This window comes from Hyla sarda, chromosome 6, assembly GCF_029499605.1.
Source record: "Hyla sarda isolate aHylSar1 chromosome 6, aHylSar1.hap1, whole genome shotgun sequence".
NCBI classification, from domain to species: Eukaryota; Metazoa; Chordata; class Amphibia; order Anura; family Hylidae; genus Hyla; species Hyla sarda.
Window position 1 is genome coordinate 245,534,136 of NC_079194.1, and position 19,978 is coordinate 245,554,113.

The window sequence follows — 19,978 nt, forward strand, 5'->3', positions numbered from 1 at the left end:
CACAGACATTCCGCAATAATGTCAGATTTGCTGACTGTCCACGGACCCATTAAAATGAATGGTAGCATAACTCGCAGCGGGTTTCCTGCAACGAGAAACCCGCTGCTAGTTACTAGCGTATGAACGCACCCTTAAAGGGTTTCCCCTGAATAAAAAAGAAGTCCTTATTAAAGTTACCACTAAAAACATTGAAACTTTTTTGTAACTTCCATTCAGCTGAAATTGCAGTTTTTAGCTTATATTTCAGGGACTGGAGCTGAATGTAAAGTTGCATGTCCATATAACAGAGACTATGGAAACACTATATACAGTGGGGTAAAAAGTATTTAGTCAGCCACCAATTGTGTAAGTTCTCCCACTTAGAAAGATGAGAGAGGCCTGTAATTTTCATCATAGGTCTACCTCAACTATGAGAGACATAAAGAGAAAAAAAAATTCCATAAAATCACATGGTCTGATTTTTAAAGAATTTATTTGCAAATTATGGTGGAAAATAAGTATTTTGTCAATAACAAAAGTTTATCTCAATACTTTGTTATTGCCAACAAAGGGTATATAACAGAGGTCAAACGTTTTCTGTAAGTCTTCACAAGGTTTTCACACACTGTTGCTGGTATTTTGGCCCATTCCTCCATGCAGATCTCCTCTAGAGCAGTGATGTTTTGGGCAACACAGACTTTCAACGCCCTCCAAAGGTTTTCTATGGGGTTGAGATCTGGAGACAGGCTAGGCCACTCCAGGACCTTGAAATGCTTCTTACGAAGCCACTCCTTTGTTGTCTGGGCGGTGTGTTTGGGATCATTGTCATGCTGAAAGACCCAGCCACGTTTCATCTTCAATGCCCTTGCTGATGGAAGGAGGTTTTCACTCAAAATCTCACGATACATGGCCCTGTTCTTGCTTTTTTGTAGGTGACCAAATATTTATTTTACGGAGGAATTTATTTAATTCATTAGAAATCCTACAATGTGATTTCCTGTATTCTTTCCCCCAATTCTGTCTCTCATAGTTGAGGTATACCTATGATGATAATTATAGGCCTCTCTCATCTTTTTAAGAGGGAGAACTTGCACAACAAGTGGCTGACTAAATACTTTTTTGCCCCACTGTACCTCCAGTCTACATATGCAGTTAAGCCCTAGTTTCCGCTGGATGGAATTGTTAATTTCAGATGAACATACATTACATTACGGTTTCTTTCCTGCTGGTGGCCTGGGAAAGAAGAGGAGAGGTTGATCTATGGAGGACTATAGAAAAAGCCTGTAAAAAAAGTTCAGAGGTCAGAGGTAACTGTTTCACATCTCTTTAGCTTTTCCCATTAGGAACACAAAAGGCAGTCCTTTCTCATCCCGTCCTACAGCAGAAGCTGTATACTTTCCTCACCAATAAATCCTACTGATGTCTTATTGTCCCAGTGTCACATCCTCATGAAACTCTGAGTAATGTCATATAAAATCTAGTGTGTCATACAAACTGGAATTTCTGGATTATTCTTTATTTTGATATACAGACGTTCCTGAAAGATTGGCTGAGCTACAAATGTTACTAAGTCTTATATAATGCAACTCTCCAGACTTGTAGACAAGCTCGTAAAGCACCTACATGAATCATGTGTTTTACTAGTGATCACTGATCCTACCAGATATGGGTTCTTTCCAATACTCTAAGAATTTTTTTTATTTTTATTTTGTAAGGCTCGGATTACATATATCTGGTGCCTGGCATACGTAAACCCAGCCTAAATTTTGACGCAACTGATGCCACAACTGCATGGCATTCGGTGTACAGTGTTTCTGAACACTGGAGAGTGGAAGGCAGCAAGATGTTGTTCCCTGTCCGGTGCCGGTCTGGCGAGTCCAATCATCCAGCATCCAGACTGAGACGCCAGATGAATGTGACCGGTCCCATTCAAATGTATACAATCTCTAGGGATAAAAGAAGGCAGAGCTCCTCATGGAATTATATGGTCAATGTATAACAGGTGAAAGCAGGGGAGGAAAAATCTCTCTTATCACAGTGTGCTCACCTAATTGGGTTGCATATCAGACACAACCACTTTAAGCGCATGGACTGGTACAACGTGGTTCAGCCTTCCTGATGTTGGCGTGGAGATAAAACTCTGCCAAGGGTATACAGCATGAATTAAATGTTCAAAAGGAGCCGGGCTGGGGCGCAATACACTCACAGTCAGTATATGGAATAGGACATTTTTTTATTGAGCCACTTTACAACGCGTTTCAAGGCAACAGTGCCTCTTTGTCAGGTATACAGGCTTACATAATATAAGCCTGTATACCTGATGAAGAGGCACTGTTGGATTGAAACGCATTGTAAAGTTTCTAAGAAGTTTCTTATTCCATATACTGACTGTGAGTGTATTCCGCCCCAGCCCGGCTCCTTTTGAACATTTTATTCAAATTCAAATGTATGGGACCTAGTTCTAGCAACTGTTTCCCTCCATCGCATTTTCTACAGCAACGGAGGGAAAAGATTCCGGGCGCCGGACAAATTTAAAGGAGGCCTTACTGGGAACCAAGCACTTTTTCCCCCCAAAATACTAGCCATGTATGAGAAGAATGGGGCGTGAGTTGGAGGATGTGGCCTCACAGGGATCGTGATTTTTGGGACATTTTTCATTGTAAGTTGAATCCCTCATCACTGTCCATCAGTAGAATGCGGGCTGCAGTATTTTGTTCATGGTCAATGACTGTAATAAAAAAAAAACCTCAGGTGTAATACAAACAGATTGGAAAAAGGGGTAACCATAAACCTCAAGGGAAATCCCAGAGTTACTGATACATGATGTATATGTAAGAGACCGTGCTTCAATTATTAGATTGTATGAAATGGTTCATTAAAATTCTTACATAAAATTATTAAAATACATTAATGCACCTGTGTCAGGAGCAGTGGGCTGGATAGGTGGAGGCTGCTGATGTTGTAAATGGATACTGGATTGTTAATTCTCATAGGTAAGTCTGTTGTATGGCAGCAGTGTGTCTTTTCATGGATTTAGACGCGTTTCAGGGTACTAGTACACAACCCTTCAGTAGATAGGACTGAAATGCGTCTACTTCCATGAAAAGACACACTGCTGCCATACAACAGACTTACCTATGAGAAATGACAGTCCGGTATCCATTTACAACATCAGCAACCTATCCAGCCCACTGCTCCTGACGTCAGACACCGAACTCCACGAGGTCCGGACATAGGTGAGCTGCCAGCTGTCTCCACTGAACACTGCACGGTATACATCCGGTCTGTGGCAGACAGACCAGCCGCAATAGCACCTGCTAGCGCTTCTCTTACAGCTCTCTCGGACCTTGGCACAGCAAAGTGCCTGCCGGCACCTGCATCTGTTTGAAGTAACCACAAACGGAGTGAACATCTAAATAACAGTGTGGCTGGTAACTAGGTTTTTTCATCTTTACAGGTGGTTCATTTGCAATATAATGGACTCGGGCATACAATGCCCAGACATTAATATTATGGACTGTTAATATGTCCCAATTCCAGAGTATTGAATGCCGGATCATTGAATGAAGCAAAATTGAGATATCTATGTGCAGTAGTGTGTCTATCTATATGGCAACATTTATTATTTACTAGCTGAGTACCCGGCGTTGCCCGATTTTTCCTTCCTCATCCTTGTTGGGGAGGAAAATCAACAGAGGAAGCTTTTGACTTCATATCCCATCCCCATATATTGTTGTCATATCCCAACCCCATATCCCGTCCCCATATCTCGACCTCATATCCCGTCCTCATATCCCGACCTCATATCTCGACCACATATCCCGACCTCCTATGACGACCTCATATCTCGACCTCCTATCCCGTCCTCCTATCTTGACCTCATATTTCGTCCTCATATCCCATCCTCATATCTCAACCTCCTATCCTGACCACCTCTCTTTGGGAGTTGGGGTGTGGCTTGCAAGCCGCATTGCACATTCGACAGGAGATGCAGAGCGGAGCTTGTGGAGTAAGGTACTGGAAGTCCCATATACTTGCATGGGACTTGAAAAAAAAAATCCATCTTTTATGTAAGGATGTAGGTAAAGGTTAATTTAACTATCATATCTTTTTATTTGACTTATAAGTAATATGTGTACCTGGTTTTATTGAAATATCTCCAGTCGTACAGAAGTTATGTGGGAACATACATTTCCGATTGATTTGCATGGGACTTTAAACAAAAACCCTGACTCTCACAAATGGGGGTAGTTAAGGGTTAAATTAACTATCCTATATTTTAAGTGGACATATAAGTAACATGTGACCAAGTATTATCGAAATATCTCCAGCTGTTTGGAAGTTATGCAGTAACATATATTTCCCATAGACTTGTATGGGACTTTAAACAAAAACCCAGCTCCTGGCAAATGGGGGTGAGTAAGGGTTAAATTACCTATCCTATGTTTGTTGTTGACATATAAGTAACGTGGGCCAATTTTCATGTTAAAGGGGTACTCCGGTGAAAACCTTTTTTCTTTTAAATCAACTGGTGGCAGAAAGTTAAACATATTTGTAAATTACTTCTATTAAAAAATCTTAATCCTTCCAGTACTTATTAGCTGCTGAATGCTACAGAGGAAATTCCTTTCTTTTTGGAACACTGATGACATCACGAGCACAGTGCTCTCTGCTGACATCTGTTCATTTTAGCAACCATACATAGCAGATGTATGCTAAGGGCGGCATGGTAGCTCAGTGATTAGCACTGCTGCCTTGCAGTGCTGGGGACTTGGGTTCAAATCCCACTAAGGACAACAATAAATAAAGCTTTATTATTATAATAAAGTCAGCAGAGAAAACTGTGCTCGTGATGTCATCAGAGAGCATTCCAAAAAGAAAAGAATTTCCTCTGTAGTATTCAGCAGCTAATAAGTACAGGAAGGATTAAGATTTTTTAATAGAAGCAATTTACAAATATGTTTAACTTTCTGCCACCAGTTGATTTAAAAGAAAATAGGTTTTCACCGGAGTACCCCTTTAATATCTTTAGCCGTTTGGACATGATGCTGGAACATACATACACACACACACACACACACACATACACATTGAGTTATATATATATATATATATATATATATATATATATATATATATATATATATATATATATATATATATATGTATATACTAGCTGAGTACCCGGCGCTGCCCGGTTTTTCCTTCCTAGTTCTTGTTGTGGAGGAAAATCAACAGAGGAAGCTTTTGACTTCATATCCAGTCCTCATATATTGTTGTCATATCCCAACCCCATATCCCGTCCCCATACCCCGACCTCCTATCCTGTCCTCCTTTCCCGACCTCCTATCCTGACCTCCTATCCCGACCCGTAATATGTGGCCAGGTATTGAAATATCTCGATCCGTACGGAAGTTATGTGGGAACATACATTTCTCATTGATTTGCATGGGACTTTAAACAAAAACCCCGACCCTCACAAATGGGGGTAGTTAAGGGTTAAATTAACTATCCTATATTTTAAGTGGACATATAAATAACATGTGACCAAGTATTATCGAAATATCTCCAGCCGTTTGGAAGTTATGCAGGAGCATATATTTCCCATAGACTTGTATGGGACTTTAACCCCTTAACAACAAAGGACGTATATTTACGTCCTCCGCAGGCTCCCGCGATATGCCGCGGGGTCACGCGGTGTCCCAGCGTCATATCGGGTCGGTCCCGACGGCCATCAATGGCCGGGACCCGCGGCTAATACAGGACATCACCGATCGTGGTGAAGCCCTGTATTAACCCTTTAGACGCGGCTATCAAAGCTCACCGCCGCGTCTGAAGCGAAAGTGAAAGTATCCCTGCTGCTCAGTCGGTCTGTTCGGGACCGATAAATGGTACCGATAAAAACGTCAGATCACAGCGCAAAAAATGAGCCCTCATACCGCCCTGTACGTGGAAAAATAAAAAAGTTATAGGGGTCAGAATAGGACATAAATTTCCCTGCATGTAGTTATGATTTTTTCCAGAAGTGCGACAAAATCAAACCTATATAAGTAGGGTATCATTTTAACCGTATGGACCTACAGAATAATAAGGTGTAATTTTTACCGAAATATGCACTGCGTAGAAACAGAAGCCCCCAAAAGTTACAAAATGGTGTTTTCTCTTCTATTTGGTCGCACAATGGTTTTTTCTTCCGTTTCGCCGTGGATTTTTGGGTAAAATGACTAATGTCACTGCAAAGTAGAATTGGTGGCGCAAATAATACGCCATAATATGGATTTTTAGGTGGAAAATTGAAAGGGTTATGATTTTTAAAATGTAAGGAGGAAAAAACAAAAATGAAAAAACTGAAAAACCCTGGGTCCTTAAGGGGTTAAATAAAAACCCCGACCGTACCAAATGGGGTTGAGTAAGGGTTAAATTACCTACCCTATGTTTGTTGTAGACATATAAGTAACATGTGTGCCAAGTTTCAATATCTTCAGCGGTTTGGACGTGATGCTGGAACATACATACAAACACACACGTTGAGTTTTATGTACAGTGGTCCCTCAACATACAATGGTAATTTGTTCCAAATGAACCATCGTTTGTTGAAACCATCGTATGTTGAGGGATCCGTGCAATGTTAAATATAGGAAGGTATACTCACCTGTCCCCGCCGCTCCGGACCGTCACCGCTGCCCTGGATGTCGCTGTCCATCGCTGTCGCCATGTCCCCGCGCTCAAGACAGTATCCGCTGCCCGGGATCGTCGTTCCTTATCACCGTCATCACGTCCCTACGCACGCCGCTCCTATTGTATGATGGGACTGCGTGCGCGGTGACGTAATGATGACAATGGAGAGCGCCAGCGATGCAGGGGATCCCGAAGAGGACGGTCCGGAGCGCTGGGGAGATGTAAGTGATTGTCACCGGACCACACGGCTATCGCCGTTTATGCGATGGCCCCGACATACAAAAGCATCGTATGTTGATGCTGCCTTCAACATGCGATGGCCTCATCGCATGTTGAAATTATCATATGTCGGGGCCATCGTAGGTCGGGGGGGGGGGGTCACTGTATATAGATTAACTCACCTTCCCACAAGGGCCCTGTGAGAGGAGGTGCAGTAATGCATTTTAATCATTTTATGTAAGAATTATAAAAAAGTCTCTTACATATACATCATGTATCAGTAACACTGGGATTTCCCTTGAGGTTTATAGTTACTCCTTTTTCCAATATATTTACTTAGCACCTAAGGTATAGGTGTTAAACCATAGTAAACCTCGGTAAATTAATTGTGGGCTGCACTGTCCCATTTTCTACGTAATACAAACAGAGACAAAAAGTGGCACAATTCCGACCAGTTTCAGTTTTTTCAATGCAGATTTTTTTGCCTGCTTTTGGGGCTGTGTTGCATTACCAGTCCCATCCACCAATGTTTGTATGGCGCTGTACCTGGGTAAACAATGACTGGATTGCAGCCCTTGCTTCTAGCTGGTCAGTAGAGGGAGCTGGCTACTGGCACTGGTCAAGAAGAAGATACTGGCATGCTTCCGGTGCTTTTCTAAGGAAACCTTTAAAGATGACAGCAGAAGATAACAATGACATTTCCTCAGCCATAGATGATATGGGGCTGCATGTCAGGTAAAGCACCAGGGGAGATCCTGATCTTTATGTTAACATTCAGTGCATAGGTATGAATAGACATGCACACATTTCTCATTTCTGCAAAAATGCAATGGAGAACAAACAAACGATGATCCAGTACTTGCAAAAACGAACAGCTTTATTGAAGATCGCTGGACACAGGTAAAACCAACCATAACAGACGCGTTTCGAGCGCATGCGCACAAAACGCGTCTGATATGGTTGGTTTTACCTGTGTCCAGCGATCTTCAATAAACCTGTTCATTTTTGCAAGTACTGGATCATCGTTTGTTTGTTCTCCATTGCATTTTTGAGTATTGGGATGCCAATAAACATTTAAAAACTTCATATTAGATGCTGTTGAACTTCTCTATTGGACGTCAAGAGGAAGCGGAGGATCGACAAACTTCATATTAGATGCTGTTGAACTTCTCTATTGGAAGAGGCATAAAGAAATTTTATCGTGCTTTCCTCTACTTGACTTGGGAACAAAAATGCCATTATTAGGAACAATGGAGAATCCACACTATGGTTGCACATCATGAGCCATTACGGCCAACAGTGCCTTCTTTCTGGCAGGCCAGTGGTTTACTGTCTTTTTTGCTGGCCCTTTTGCTTTATGTAGAACAAAGAAAAAAAAAAGAGGTTCAGTCCCAGTGAAATACTACTTTAGTAGTAGTTTTTATCCTAAATTCTGCTTTATGTAGTGCCAGATCTTCTAGTAGATGACAAGCCTGAAATACTGCTTAGCAAACTATTCACATTTCAAGGTGACTGCCCTACATTCAAGCTGGATTCATGGGAATTCTATACAATCAGATGAAGAATTAAATAGGACATTATTTTGCATTACTTCTGCAGGTATACAAGTAGTATTGCCATTTTATATAGTATTAAATACAGACCAGTGGCTCTTCTTTTGCCATTTCAGACAAGAAGTTAGATTAAAGGGGTACTCCGCCCCTAGACATCTTATCAGGCTAATTCCTCCCGACCACGGGGACGGAAGATCGTGACATCACGACTCCGCTCCCGTGTGACGTCACGCGGGGCCGGAGTCGTGACATCACGATCTTCCGTCCCCGTGGTCGGAAGGAATTAGCCTGAGAGCCTCCAGCGCTTCCGGAAGCAGTTACAGGTGGGTGCTGCTTGCTATATTGCGGGGGTCCCCAGCGGCGGGACCCCGGCGATCTGACATCTTATCCCTTATCCTTTGGATAGGGGATAAGATGTCTAGGGGCGGAGTACCCCTTTAATAGGAATGTGTCATCTAATTTATAGTTGTATTATACTGGTTAGAGCCAGATACTAAACCATGTTCTTTTTCTCTAATTGGTTTCTATTTATGAGAATAATTGTTTTTATTTAATTTTTGTACACTATTATAAAAGCTGCCATGTCGTCTGAGGCTTCTGCACAGCATTTAGAGATATGTTTTACAGCAAACCCTTATGGATATAGAAAACAATAGTAGAAAGCTGACTCGGGGCTTCTATGGGAGAGTTTTCTAGGCATGCTTAGTGACCTGTGCTGGGGTCATGGGGAGGTGGCCAGCTAAGCTCTAACCATCATCTATTATCAATGGACTGTTCCCATCTTATCTTCATACTGGTATCACTTTCCAGCTATGACAGTCAGCTATACGGGCAGATATTTATATTTATATTTATTTATATTTATAAGTTGAAATCTATGTGGTTGCTAGGACAAAGACAGTTGTCCTTATCTGAACTATTTTTTCTTTCATAGTTGTTTCCAATGTTGTTAAATAAGCCTTTTATCTCCTAACATCATGCACCATGGATATAGCATTGTATGCAGGGTTCTCTGGAATTGTGTCATATTTACAATGGACCAGTCACAAACATTCTTCTCCCATAGAAAATGGCTGTTGATTTAAGTATAACAATACAGCCAGCTTTCCCAGGCAAAAAAATGTCAATGTAACAATAAAGATTCTTTGATATTATTACATTCAAAATGTAATTTCTTAATCCGAGTTTAAACAACCCCTGTTATCGTCAAACATAGTAGTCGTCCATTGTGAATAAGGAACCTACATTGTGTCCAGTCTATTCAGCCATCGTACACTGTGATCATCGCCCGACTCATTAGAAAAGTTTTCTAAAACAAGATGTCACATAGAAAAGTCAACACTGAAGGGTTTTCCTGGCCAAAATATATTAATGAGCCATTGTCAAGAAAACTCATCAATATCAAATTAGTGGGGTACTGACACCCAGCACCCTTGCCATTCAGCCATTTGCTAGAGCCGTGGCACCTACATAAACAGTACTGAAAGCAGGGTGCTCCATATTGGTTAGTGGCCGTACTGGGTTACTGCAGCTCCATATACCATTGAATTAAATGAGAGATAAACTTCAGTAAGGCTGGGTTCACACCACGTTTATCACATACGGGGACAGGATCCGGCTTGGAGATGGGAAAACCGGGCGCTCTCGTATCCCAGTCAGACGCAGCCCGCATCTCATTCATTTGAATGAGCCGACCGGAGTCAGATAGTAACTCCGGTCGGCTCATTTTTACCCGGTATACTGCGCTTTTTGGTCCAGTCACAAAACCGGATACGGGGCAAAAATGTCCCTGTATTAACAAAAGCTTGGTGTGAACCCAGCCTAAGCCAGAACAGCCGCTACACAATGTACAGAGTATTCTGCTTTGTTCCACTGCGCATGGTAGAGCCACAGCTATGGCAGAGAGCGGATCGGTAGGGGTGGCGGGTATCGGTACCCCATCAATTCGATTTTGATTATTACATTTTCCCATTAAAGCTGCACAGTAATATAAAGGAAATAATTGCCATATTACACAGATTGAAGCCATGGGTGTGTGGTTGGCTATAATGTTGATCCGCATGCAGGTTAGTTCACTCAGTAGCCCAGATTTAGCAAACTGTGCGAGAGAAAAAATGGAGTGATTTTCCCATAACAACCAATCACAGCTCAGCTAACGTTAGTTAGCTGAGCTGTGATTGGTTGTTATGGGAAAATCACTCCATTTTTCTCTCACACAGTTTGATAAATCTGGGTCATTGAGTCTAATCCACATGGTGGATTCAACCAGCTTCTCTGCCCCGAGTCTACTCCAAAAAGTGACCCGACATTTTCTATGCAGGGCGGATATGATATCTGTGAGGAAGAAAAATGTAATTTATTTCTAATAGCCACGGATTTCAATTTAAAAGGAATAGGAGGCAGATTGTTGGCAGATGTAGTCATGGCTTAAAGGGGTACTCCGGTGGAAAACTATTTTTTTCTATCTACTGGTGCCAGAAAGTTAAAAAAAATCTTTACCCTTCCAGTACTTTTTAGCAGCTGTATGCTACAGAAGAAATAGTTTTCTTTTTGAATTTCTTTTTTTGTCTTGTCCACAATGCTCTCTGCTGACACCTCTGTCCGTGTCAGGAACTGTCCAGAGCAGCATAGGTTTGCAATGGGGATTTTCTCCTGCTTTTCCTCTGTACCATACAGCTGCTAAAAAGTACTGAAAGGGTAAAGATTTTTTAATAGAAGTCATTAACAAATCTGTTTAACTTTCTGGCACCAGTTGATTTAAAAAAATGTTTTCCACTGGAGTACTCCTTTAAATTTGTGTGAAATAATTGTCATGAGACCATACCCTAAGAAAGAGGTGTGTCATGACTCTTCCCGATTCTTACCTGACTAGCTATTTTTCAGCCCTCAGGCTGGCGAGCTATAAACCTGTTTAATAAGCACAGTTGGCTCCGCTATTGCAGCATTATTGTCAACATGTAGTAAATGCAAACTGCTTTACAGAGTATTTAAGAGTAATTATAACTAAGTAGCTGATGTCATACGGAAAGTTATCACAGCCTGACTCTGTCCATGTCGGTCTTCTTCAAAAAAAATCATTACTAAATACTAGAATGATAAAAAAAAATTATTAAATAAGGTAAATAGGGACCACTGTCCATGCATGGCACTCTTTAGAAGGACCCTTCAGAAAGGCCAAATACCAGGGAAACATGGGATGCCAATCCTGCTCTACTACAGTAGATACGTAGAACTTTGAACCTCTATTAGAGGAATTGGTGGGTTTTGGTGTATGACGTTCGGCGACATAGGTTCCTTGGTTAGGTCATCAATTTTTTTAAAGAAAATTAACAAATGTATTATTCCTCTATAAAAATGGGTGCACTGCTTGTATGTAGATATACTGACTATAATATCTCCTCATCACTTAAGGCTATTTAGCACATCACTTATGACCCTTATGGCCTTCGTGACCCTTATGGTTAGGAGGTCAGGAATTAAATAATTATCCCAATCATTGTGTTTTCTTCCCCTAACCTGTTCAGTACAAAATTGCAAACAGGTGTGAACAAACTTCCCCTGTGTCAGCTTCCATTGTGTCCCTTGAATTGTCATTTCCGTAAGTGTTGCCCTCATTGACATGATGGTCTAAAACATACAGGATCTTTCCATCAATGGCACCAAATTTGCAATATGAGCTATCAAAGGATTTTCTGTATGAAGAAAGCTAGTCATATACATAAAATAACCCAATGTGTATGGCAGCCTATTGGGGGGGGGGGGTACAAGGAGTAAGCAATATACCTGATCCTTTTTACCTTAAAGTGTACCTGTCATCAACATAGATAATACCATTATATGTATATTTGTGATATACATTGGTTAAAAAATATGTATATTTTTGTCTGTGCAGCTATTGCTTGTGTGTCTCCATGAGGAGTCCAAAAACAGGAAGTGAGGGTGGACAAGCAGGGCTCTGTACACTGAGGACAAGCAGGGCTCTGTACACTGAGGACAAGCAGGGCTCTGTACACTGAGGACAAGCAGGGCTCTGTACACTGAGAACATGTAGGGCTCTGTGACATGATATGGGCTCACACATGAAGATGATTGACAAGCCAGGAGCCTGCACAGAGCCCTGCTTGTTCTGTCCTCACTTCCTGTATTTGGTCTCCTCACAGAGACACACAGGCAATAGCTGCAGGGGCAGCACTTTTTCACCCATAAATATACACATTTTTTAACCAATGTATATTACAAATATACATATAATTGTATTAACTACATTATATAAAAAGTTGTTGTTGAAGACAGGTACACTTTAATGGAAAACTGTCACTTGTTTTCTCGGGCACGGGTGGGGCTTCGGCGCTTAACTGGCACTGTCGTCAGCGCCGCTTATGAATATTCATCCCCCCCTCCCTCCAGTTAGGAGCAGCAAAGAGAGGGAGAACTGGAGGGAGGGGGGATGAATATTCATAAGCGTCAGTGCCAGTTAAGCGCCGAAGCCTCGCCCGTGCCAGTTACAGGAAGATTTCAACAGATAATAAAACTACAATTGCGGGAGAACGGCGGCACAGATCCGGACAAGGTAGGGCTCATTTTAATCAGTGTCTCCCGCACTATCCACCAATACCTGTGGATAGTGCAGGAGAAAACAAGTGACAGTTTTCCATTAAGGAGATGCTAGTGTGCTAATGTGTCATTTTTCCATCTACATACCCATGTGAGGGTTTGTTTGTTGTGAGACCAATTGTACTTTGTAGTCACACCTTTCAGATCACTATAAAATATACTGAAAAACCCCTTGAAAACAATATATGCCGTTTACTGTGCTGTCAAACTGACATCTTGATTCTTCAGGTCAGCACAATCACTTTACCCAATATTTATATAGCTTTTTTGGTTTACTAGTTTTAACCCCTTAAGGTTTCATTTTTGCACTTTCTTTTTTTCCTGCTCATTTTCTAAAAATCATAATGCTTTAATTTTTCCACCTACAGACCTATATGAGGGCTTTTTTTTTTTTTTTTTTTTTTTAACTATATATGAGGGCTAGTTACCAATTTTACTTTGTAATGAAATCAAGCATTTCACCACAATATCTACAGCGAAATCCCCCCAAAAAGTTATTTGTGGGGCAAAATTAAAAAAGAAAACATGTCAGGACTGCCGGAATCATCCCACTATGATGCATGCTTAGCTCCTGAGCATCATAGAAGAGGAATGGGCACAGGGCATACATTTACGCCCTTTGTCCTTAAAGGCATACTCAGGTGGAAAACTTTTTTTTTAAATGAACTGGTGCCAGAAAGTTAAATAGATTTGTAAATGACTTCTATTAAAAAAATCTTTATCCTTCCAGTAATCATTAGCAGCTTTAAGCTAGAGGAAATTCTTTGCTTTTTGTATTTCTTTTTTTGTCTTGTCCACAGTGCTCTCTGCTGACACCTCTGTCCGTGTCAGGAACTGTCCAGAGCAGCATAGGTTTGCTATGAGGATTTTCTCCTGCTCTGGACAGTTCATGATACGGGCATCAGGTGTCAGCAGAGAGCACTGTGGACAAGACAAAAAAGAAAATCAAAAAGTAAAGAATTTCCACTGTGGCATACAGCTGCTAAAAAGTACTGGAAGGATAAGTAATTTACAAATCTGTTTAACTTTCTGGCACCAGCTGATTAAAAAAAAAATATCCACCAGAGTACCCCTTTAAGAGGTTAAAAAAGGGCTTACATTTGCCCTCTTCTGAAAGGGCTGGTTCAAGGATTTTTGTCACCCTAGGCAAAAGCTAATTTTGACACCCTCTTGACTCCGCCCTTGGCCAAAATTGACATGCCTTATGCTGGCTTAGCAAGTGGTACGAAAGCGGCACCCCCCCCCCCCCCCCAGCAAGAGGGTGCTCTAGGCAGCTGCCTATTTTGTCTATAGGCAGAGCCAGCCCTGTCTTCTGATCACTATAACTTTTTATTTTTCAGCCTATGGAGCTGTGTGGGGGCTATTTTTACACTGTGATCTGTAGTTTTTAATTGGTACTGATTTGGCATAAAACGGTCATTTTGATCGCTTTTTATTCTTTTTCTTTTCTTGAACTGTAATTCCAGAATTTACAACTTGTTTTCTTTATACTGTTTACCATGCGGTATTAATTATGTCATATTTTAATAGTTTAGACAATCGCATGTGGTGCTACCAAATTTTTTGCTGAAGGACGGGTTGAAGTGGGTCCAAGTCCTCTTCATATATACCCCTCATGGAGCCATGATGAAAATAGCCATGTCATGTGTTGTTATGGGTTAAATTGGGATTGGCCATGTATATTTGGTTTTCTCTAAATTAAAACTAATGGCAAGCCCTTATAATAAATGTCACAGCCACAGTATACACCTAGGCAATGTGATCTGAAAGCACAGTGGGTCTTCCCGTCAATGAAGCTGGTATCCTGTCTGTGAATCTCTGATAACAGGTTTGTAACTATTCTAGAAGCCTTAAGGGCATAACAAAGAGAATGCCGCTCTATGGGCTGAGCCGCCCGGCCAACTTTTTATTAGTAACACACGCACCGCGACATTCCACACCGTAGAATTTATTTTTAAAACAAGTTGCTTTTTCCCACTAGGATATACCGTAGATGCATCATGAAGGAACTCTGGACCGGTCACCTACAGACCAGTTCTCACAGAACATCCTTTACAATTTGCCCCAGGAGAAGACTGTGAATGTTTAATCTTCCTGTGATCTGTACTACAGTTTTTTCACTACAGTACAGGTTTGCCCCCAGGTTCAGACCTGGGGAGGGTCTAGGCTAAAAAAAACAACAAGCCAGTAAACACCACTAAGCTTCACCCAGATGGGACTGAGACACTTTTTCCTACATGCATAATCTATGAGGATGTGCAACTGGGCAGAAGACCCACCTAGGCTGGGGGCTATGACATTTTGGCACGTACCCAAAACAAAGCAAAAAAAATAAAAATATATGCTTTTATCATGTAAATGAGTCTATCTAAAGATTTTATCTGCTACTGTCAACAGTTACTGCTAACTTTACGCTATATAACTGTGCAGATATTGATCATAGTCTCTAAGTCATTGCCTTTGGCTGGTGAGTTCGCTACGAGCTGCAGGTTTCGGACCGTTGGATTATGTCGGTGCGACCCAACCTTTGCCTCCCTTACTGTTGCAAAACTACAACTCTCAGCATGCCCTGACAGCCGCAGGCTGTCAGGGCATGCTGAGAGTTGTAGTTTTGCAATAGCGGGTGAAGAACTGGTGGGTCCAGGGATGTGCACTGGTTGACTAGAAAGGGGGCTCTTTTGATATTACTCTTAAAAGAACCTTCCTTATATGGACATTTTATATAACTAATTATGGGAAGTGCCCTTTATTTTTATTTTTTTTTCAGTTCAGCCCCGACCCCCCCCAAATGTCTGTGCATGTCCCTGGGTGGGTCTATGACAGTCCGATGTAAAATCCCACTCCTGGCCTTCCTTAAATAGTGTTTTAAAGTAACACCAAGATTTTGAACATTGCTATAGACTGGGCACAAATTCCTCAATAAAAAAAAACTATATATACAGAACTGAATGCATACAGTATATATAGTATGTGCAGACGGTATCAGGGCAATAGAACACACAGTCGTGATCTGCAGAACATAACACAAGCAATGCACACCTGTCACACTATTCTTCCCTTTGTGTATAGGAAATACTACTGTAGCTTCCAAATGTCGTCTACGACCGGAAAACGGTGCAACACTACACAACAATAAATTGCACTGCAACCCAATACGACACCTATTGCACACCTGCCCTTCTATAAGTTGCGACTGCCTAAAACATTACCCAATAGACCTACAGTTGGATTAACCCTTTACTTGCCTACGCCTTCCCTCATCCCTCCTTCCCACCCGCACTAGCTGCTGCCGTAAGCGTATAACAGTCCATACCTGAGGCCGCGCGATGGGGCCTTGGCTCATCATGGTGCTCAGGAAGGCTTCTGCACTGCGACTGGGGCGTGAGAGGTTTTAGGAGGTAACAACTCGAATTGTATCAAAGGCAGAGAATGGAAACTGTATCATCCAGTGTCGTCACTGAACCTGTTGATGCACCTCCGCCCTGCAGAATGTTTAACCCTTCAACCTGCCAACCATTACAGAAAGATAGGATGGCAAACGGACGTGCCAGTACTATGGGAAGAAGTGAGACTCAGGAGTGAAAGGGGAGTTCTAAAAAGTAAAAAAAAAACTTGTGCAGGTTAGAAATGCTAATTGGAATCTGAGTTGCCGGCTTGTAGAAGAACAACTTTCCCTTATGTGTCGTAAGTGAACTCCTACTAACCTGTCCAATAAGTAATGTGAAGAATCCCTGCGACACGGGGATGTCACCTGGGAGGGCTAAGTAGATATGACAAATGACCCACATAAGTAAAAGTTCAGACGTATCTTTATTAAGTATAATTATACTGTGCAGGCCAGTCAGTCGTTTGCTAGCTGGGACTGTCTAGCTGTTGTGGAATTACAACTTCCATCATGCAAAGCTTGATGGAAATCCTAGTTTTGCAATAGTCGGAAAGACAGATAAAAGGGTTTAGGATAAAGAAAAACAATAGCTTGGAATTTATTTTATTTAAAGTTACAATGGCAAACAATGACAACTTGACAGCGATGTTCAAAATAAAGAATGACAATTCTTCAGAAATATTGTATAAATCACATTAAAATGAAGTTTTTTCTTCCTAAGGCTAGGTTTCCATTTATTTTTTTTCCTGAAAAAATCCAGAAAAACTGCAACAGCTTTTTTTTCTGGTGATTTTCCAAGGTGTGGAAGTGGCAATTTTTTACCCTTTGGCATCTTTTCACTGTATTCAGGGTACCACTCTGTGGAAATGATGCAGATGCCTGGACCACAGAGTGTAAGGAGGTAAGTAGTAATGCACAGCATCACTACTTACCTCCGCAGGCATAGCGCAATGCTGTATACTATACAGGAGTCCGGACTCTGCTGCTGGCGGGGGTGAGCTGTGTCTGCAGCTAGACATCTGTATAGGTTGCTGCTTTACTGTAACCCCCTGAGCACTATGCGGTGGCCCAGCAATGAAAGAGCTAAATTATGCTGCTGAGCAGCACTAGTTAAATCCTTGGGGGTATACAGTATACAGCCACAAGGACATCCCCAAATTGCAAATGACTGGCCTGCACAGTATTATCAAGTTCACTTACCCTCCTAGTTCCTGATCTGGTCTGGTGTAGTGTAGCCCCGCCTCTAGTTATCATGTAAGTTTTGTGTCAATAGCTTGCCTTTTTGTGTAAATGTGAACAGACCCTTTCTGGCAATGTGTTTCCAAACTAGGAAGTCTAGCAAAATTACAACTCCCAGCATTCCTAGACAGACTTTGGATGTCTGGAAATGCTGGGGGTTGTAGTTTAGCAACAGTTGAAGGCTTTTTGGGGACGCACTCCTTAGGGGAGAGTGGCCAAAATGTGCTAACCAATTTTTTTGTGTTTTTCTATTCTTCTTGTTTCAGATACATGTTTGCTGAGTGCTTTTTGTAATGATTATATATATATATATATATATATATATATATATATATATATATATATATATACGGTACGTTATTTTTTTTTTAAGTGTGTCATGTTTTTTTAAATTTACTTTACAGGCTTAGTGGTGGAAGCCATCTAGTAGAACAAACCCATTACCTTCTTGCCGCATATGGACGTTTAGAAACGTCCACATGCGGCCCCCGAGGTATGACGCGAGCTCAGCAGGTGAGCGCGCATCATACCCGGTGGGTCCTGGTTGCTATAAGCAACCAGGACCTGTGGCTAATGCCGGACATCGCCGATCGGGCTGATGTCCAGCATTAACTCTTTAGATGTGGAGATCACTAAAGTTAAAGTAAAAGCTTCCCGGCAGCTCAGTCGGGCAGATCGGGACCATCGCGGTAAAATCGCGATGTCCCGTTCAGCTAGAACAGGAGGGTCCCCTTATCTGCCTCCTGTGTGTCTGATCGGCGATTGATTGCTCCAAGCCTAAAATCTAGGCTTGAGCAATCAACTGCCAATAACACTGATCCCTGCCATTGCAATGCAATAAAAAAAGCACAAACGGATGCGCTCCGTAGTGTAACACCAAAGGTGAGTTGGTAACGCTAAGTGTGAATTGCGCTTACCACATGAAGTTGTACTCCAACCAAGTACAACAATGGAACAGGCTGTATCATCAAAGGGTCTCTGCAGATTCGTCCCGCTGAAATAGAATCACGATAAAAACAAGCAATCTCCAGGTAGCAGAGCGGGATCAATGGAAGCGCTGAGACCAGATAAGAAGTTAAAAGGATTTATTTCTCATAATGCAACGCGTTTCACAGTCACTGAGGAAGCGGGTGACCGTGAAATGCGTTGCATTATGGGAAATAAATCCTTTTAACTTCTTATCTGGTCTCAGCGCTTCCATTGATCCCGCTCTGCTACCTGGAGATTGCTTGTTTTTATCGTGATTGCAATGCAATGGCAGCGATCAGTGTATTGAATCAATGTCCAGCATGTTATAGTCCCCTATGGGGGCTATAATATTGAAAAAAAAAAGAAAAAGTGAAAAAAAAAAAAAAAGTTAATAAAGATCATTTAACCCCTTCCCTAATAAAAGTTAGAATCACCCCTTTTGTCAATAAAAAAAAAAAAACTGTGTAAATAAAAATAAACATATATGGTATCGCTGTGTGCGTAAATGTCCGAACTATAAAAATATATCATTAATTTAACCGCAAGGTCAATGTGCAAAAAATGAATAAAAAGCGATCAAAAAGTCAGATCAAAATAAATATGGTACCGATAAAAGCTTCAGATCAAGGCGCGAAAAATGAGCCCTCATACCGGCCCGTACGCGGAAAAATAAAAAAGTTATAGGGGTCAGAATATGACAATTTTAAACGTATACATTTTCCTGCATGTAGTTATGATTTTTTTCAGAAGTAAAAAAAAATCTAACCTATATAAGTAGGGTATCATTTTAACCGTATGGACCTACAGAATAAAGAGAAGGTGTCATTTTTACCGAATAACATACTGTGTAGGAACGGAAGCCAACAAAATTACAAAATGGCGTTTTTTTCTTCCATTTTGTCGCACAATGATTTTTTTTTCCCGTTTTGCCATAGATTTTGGGGTAAAATTACTGATGTCATTACAAAGTAGAATTGGTGGCTCAAAAGATAAGCCATCATATGGATTTTTAGGTGCAAAATTGAAAGTGTTATTATTTTTAAAAGGTGATAAGTAAAAAACGAAAATGCAAAAACTGAAAAACCCTGCATCCTTAAAGGGTTACCCAAACTGGGGCTTACCGTTAGTCCCAAAAACAGCTAGCCCTAATCCCCAAATATTACCTAGGTACCCACTGCCACAGGGGTACCAGAAAGAGCCGGTATCCAACAGGCCTGGAGCATCAAAAAATTTTGATCCTGGGCCTAGCTGGTAACAGCCTGGGCAGGACCAACAACAATGGTCCTTGCCAAAACCGGTAATGTCAGGCTGTTGCTGCTTAGTTGGTATCTGGATGAGACTG

General features: G+C 41.4%; 1 protein-coding gene across 5 annotated transcripts in view; it reads right to left on the reverse strand.

The window, feature by feature from the left end:
* PKP3 (plakophilin 3) overlaps positions 1 to 19,978 on the reverse strand; it is a 161,563-nt gene that overhangs the window by 70,121 nt on the left and 71,464 nt on the right. The window contains exon 1 of one of the 5 annotated variants that reach the window (XM_056526879.1): positions 16,357 to 16,390. The exons of the other annotated variants lie outside the window; for them this stretch is intronic. Within the exon in view, the coding sequence (XP_056382854.1) occupies positions 16,357 to 16,389 (33 nt within the window). The 5' untranslated portion in view covers position 16,390. Of the gene's footprint in view, positions 1 to 16,356; positions 16,391 to 19,978 lie in introns of those variants that run through there. 5 annotated transcript variants of the gene reach the window in all.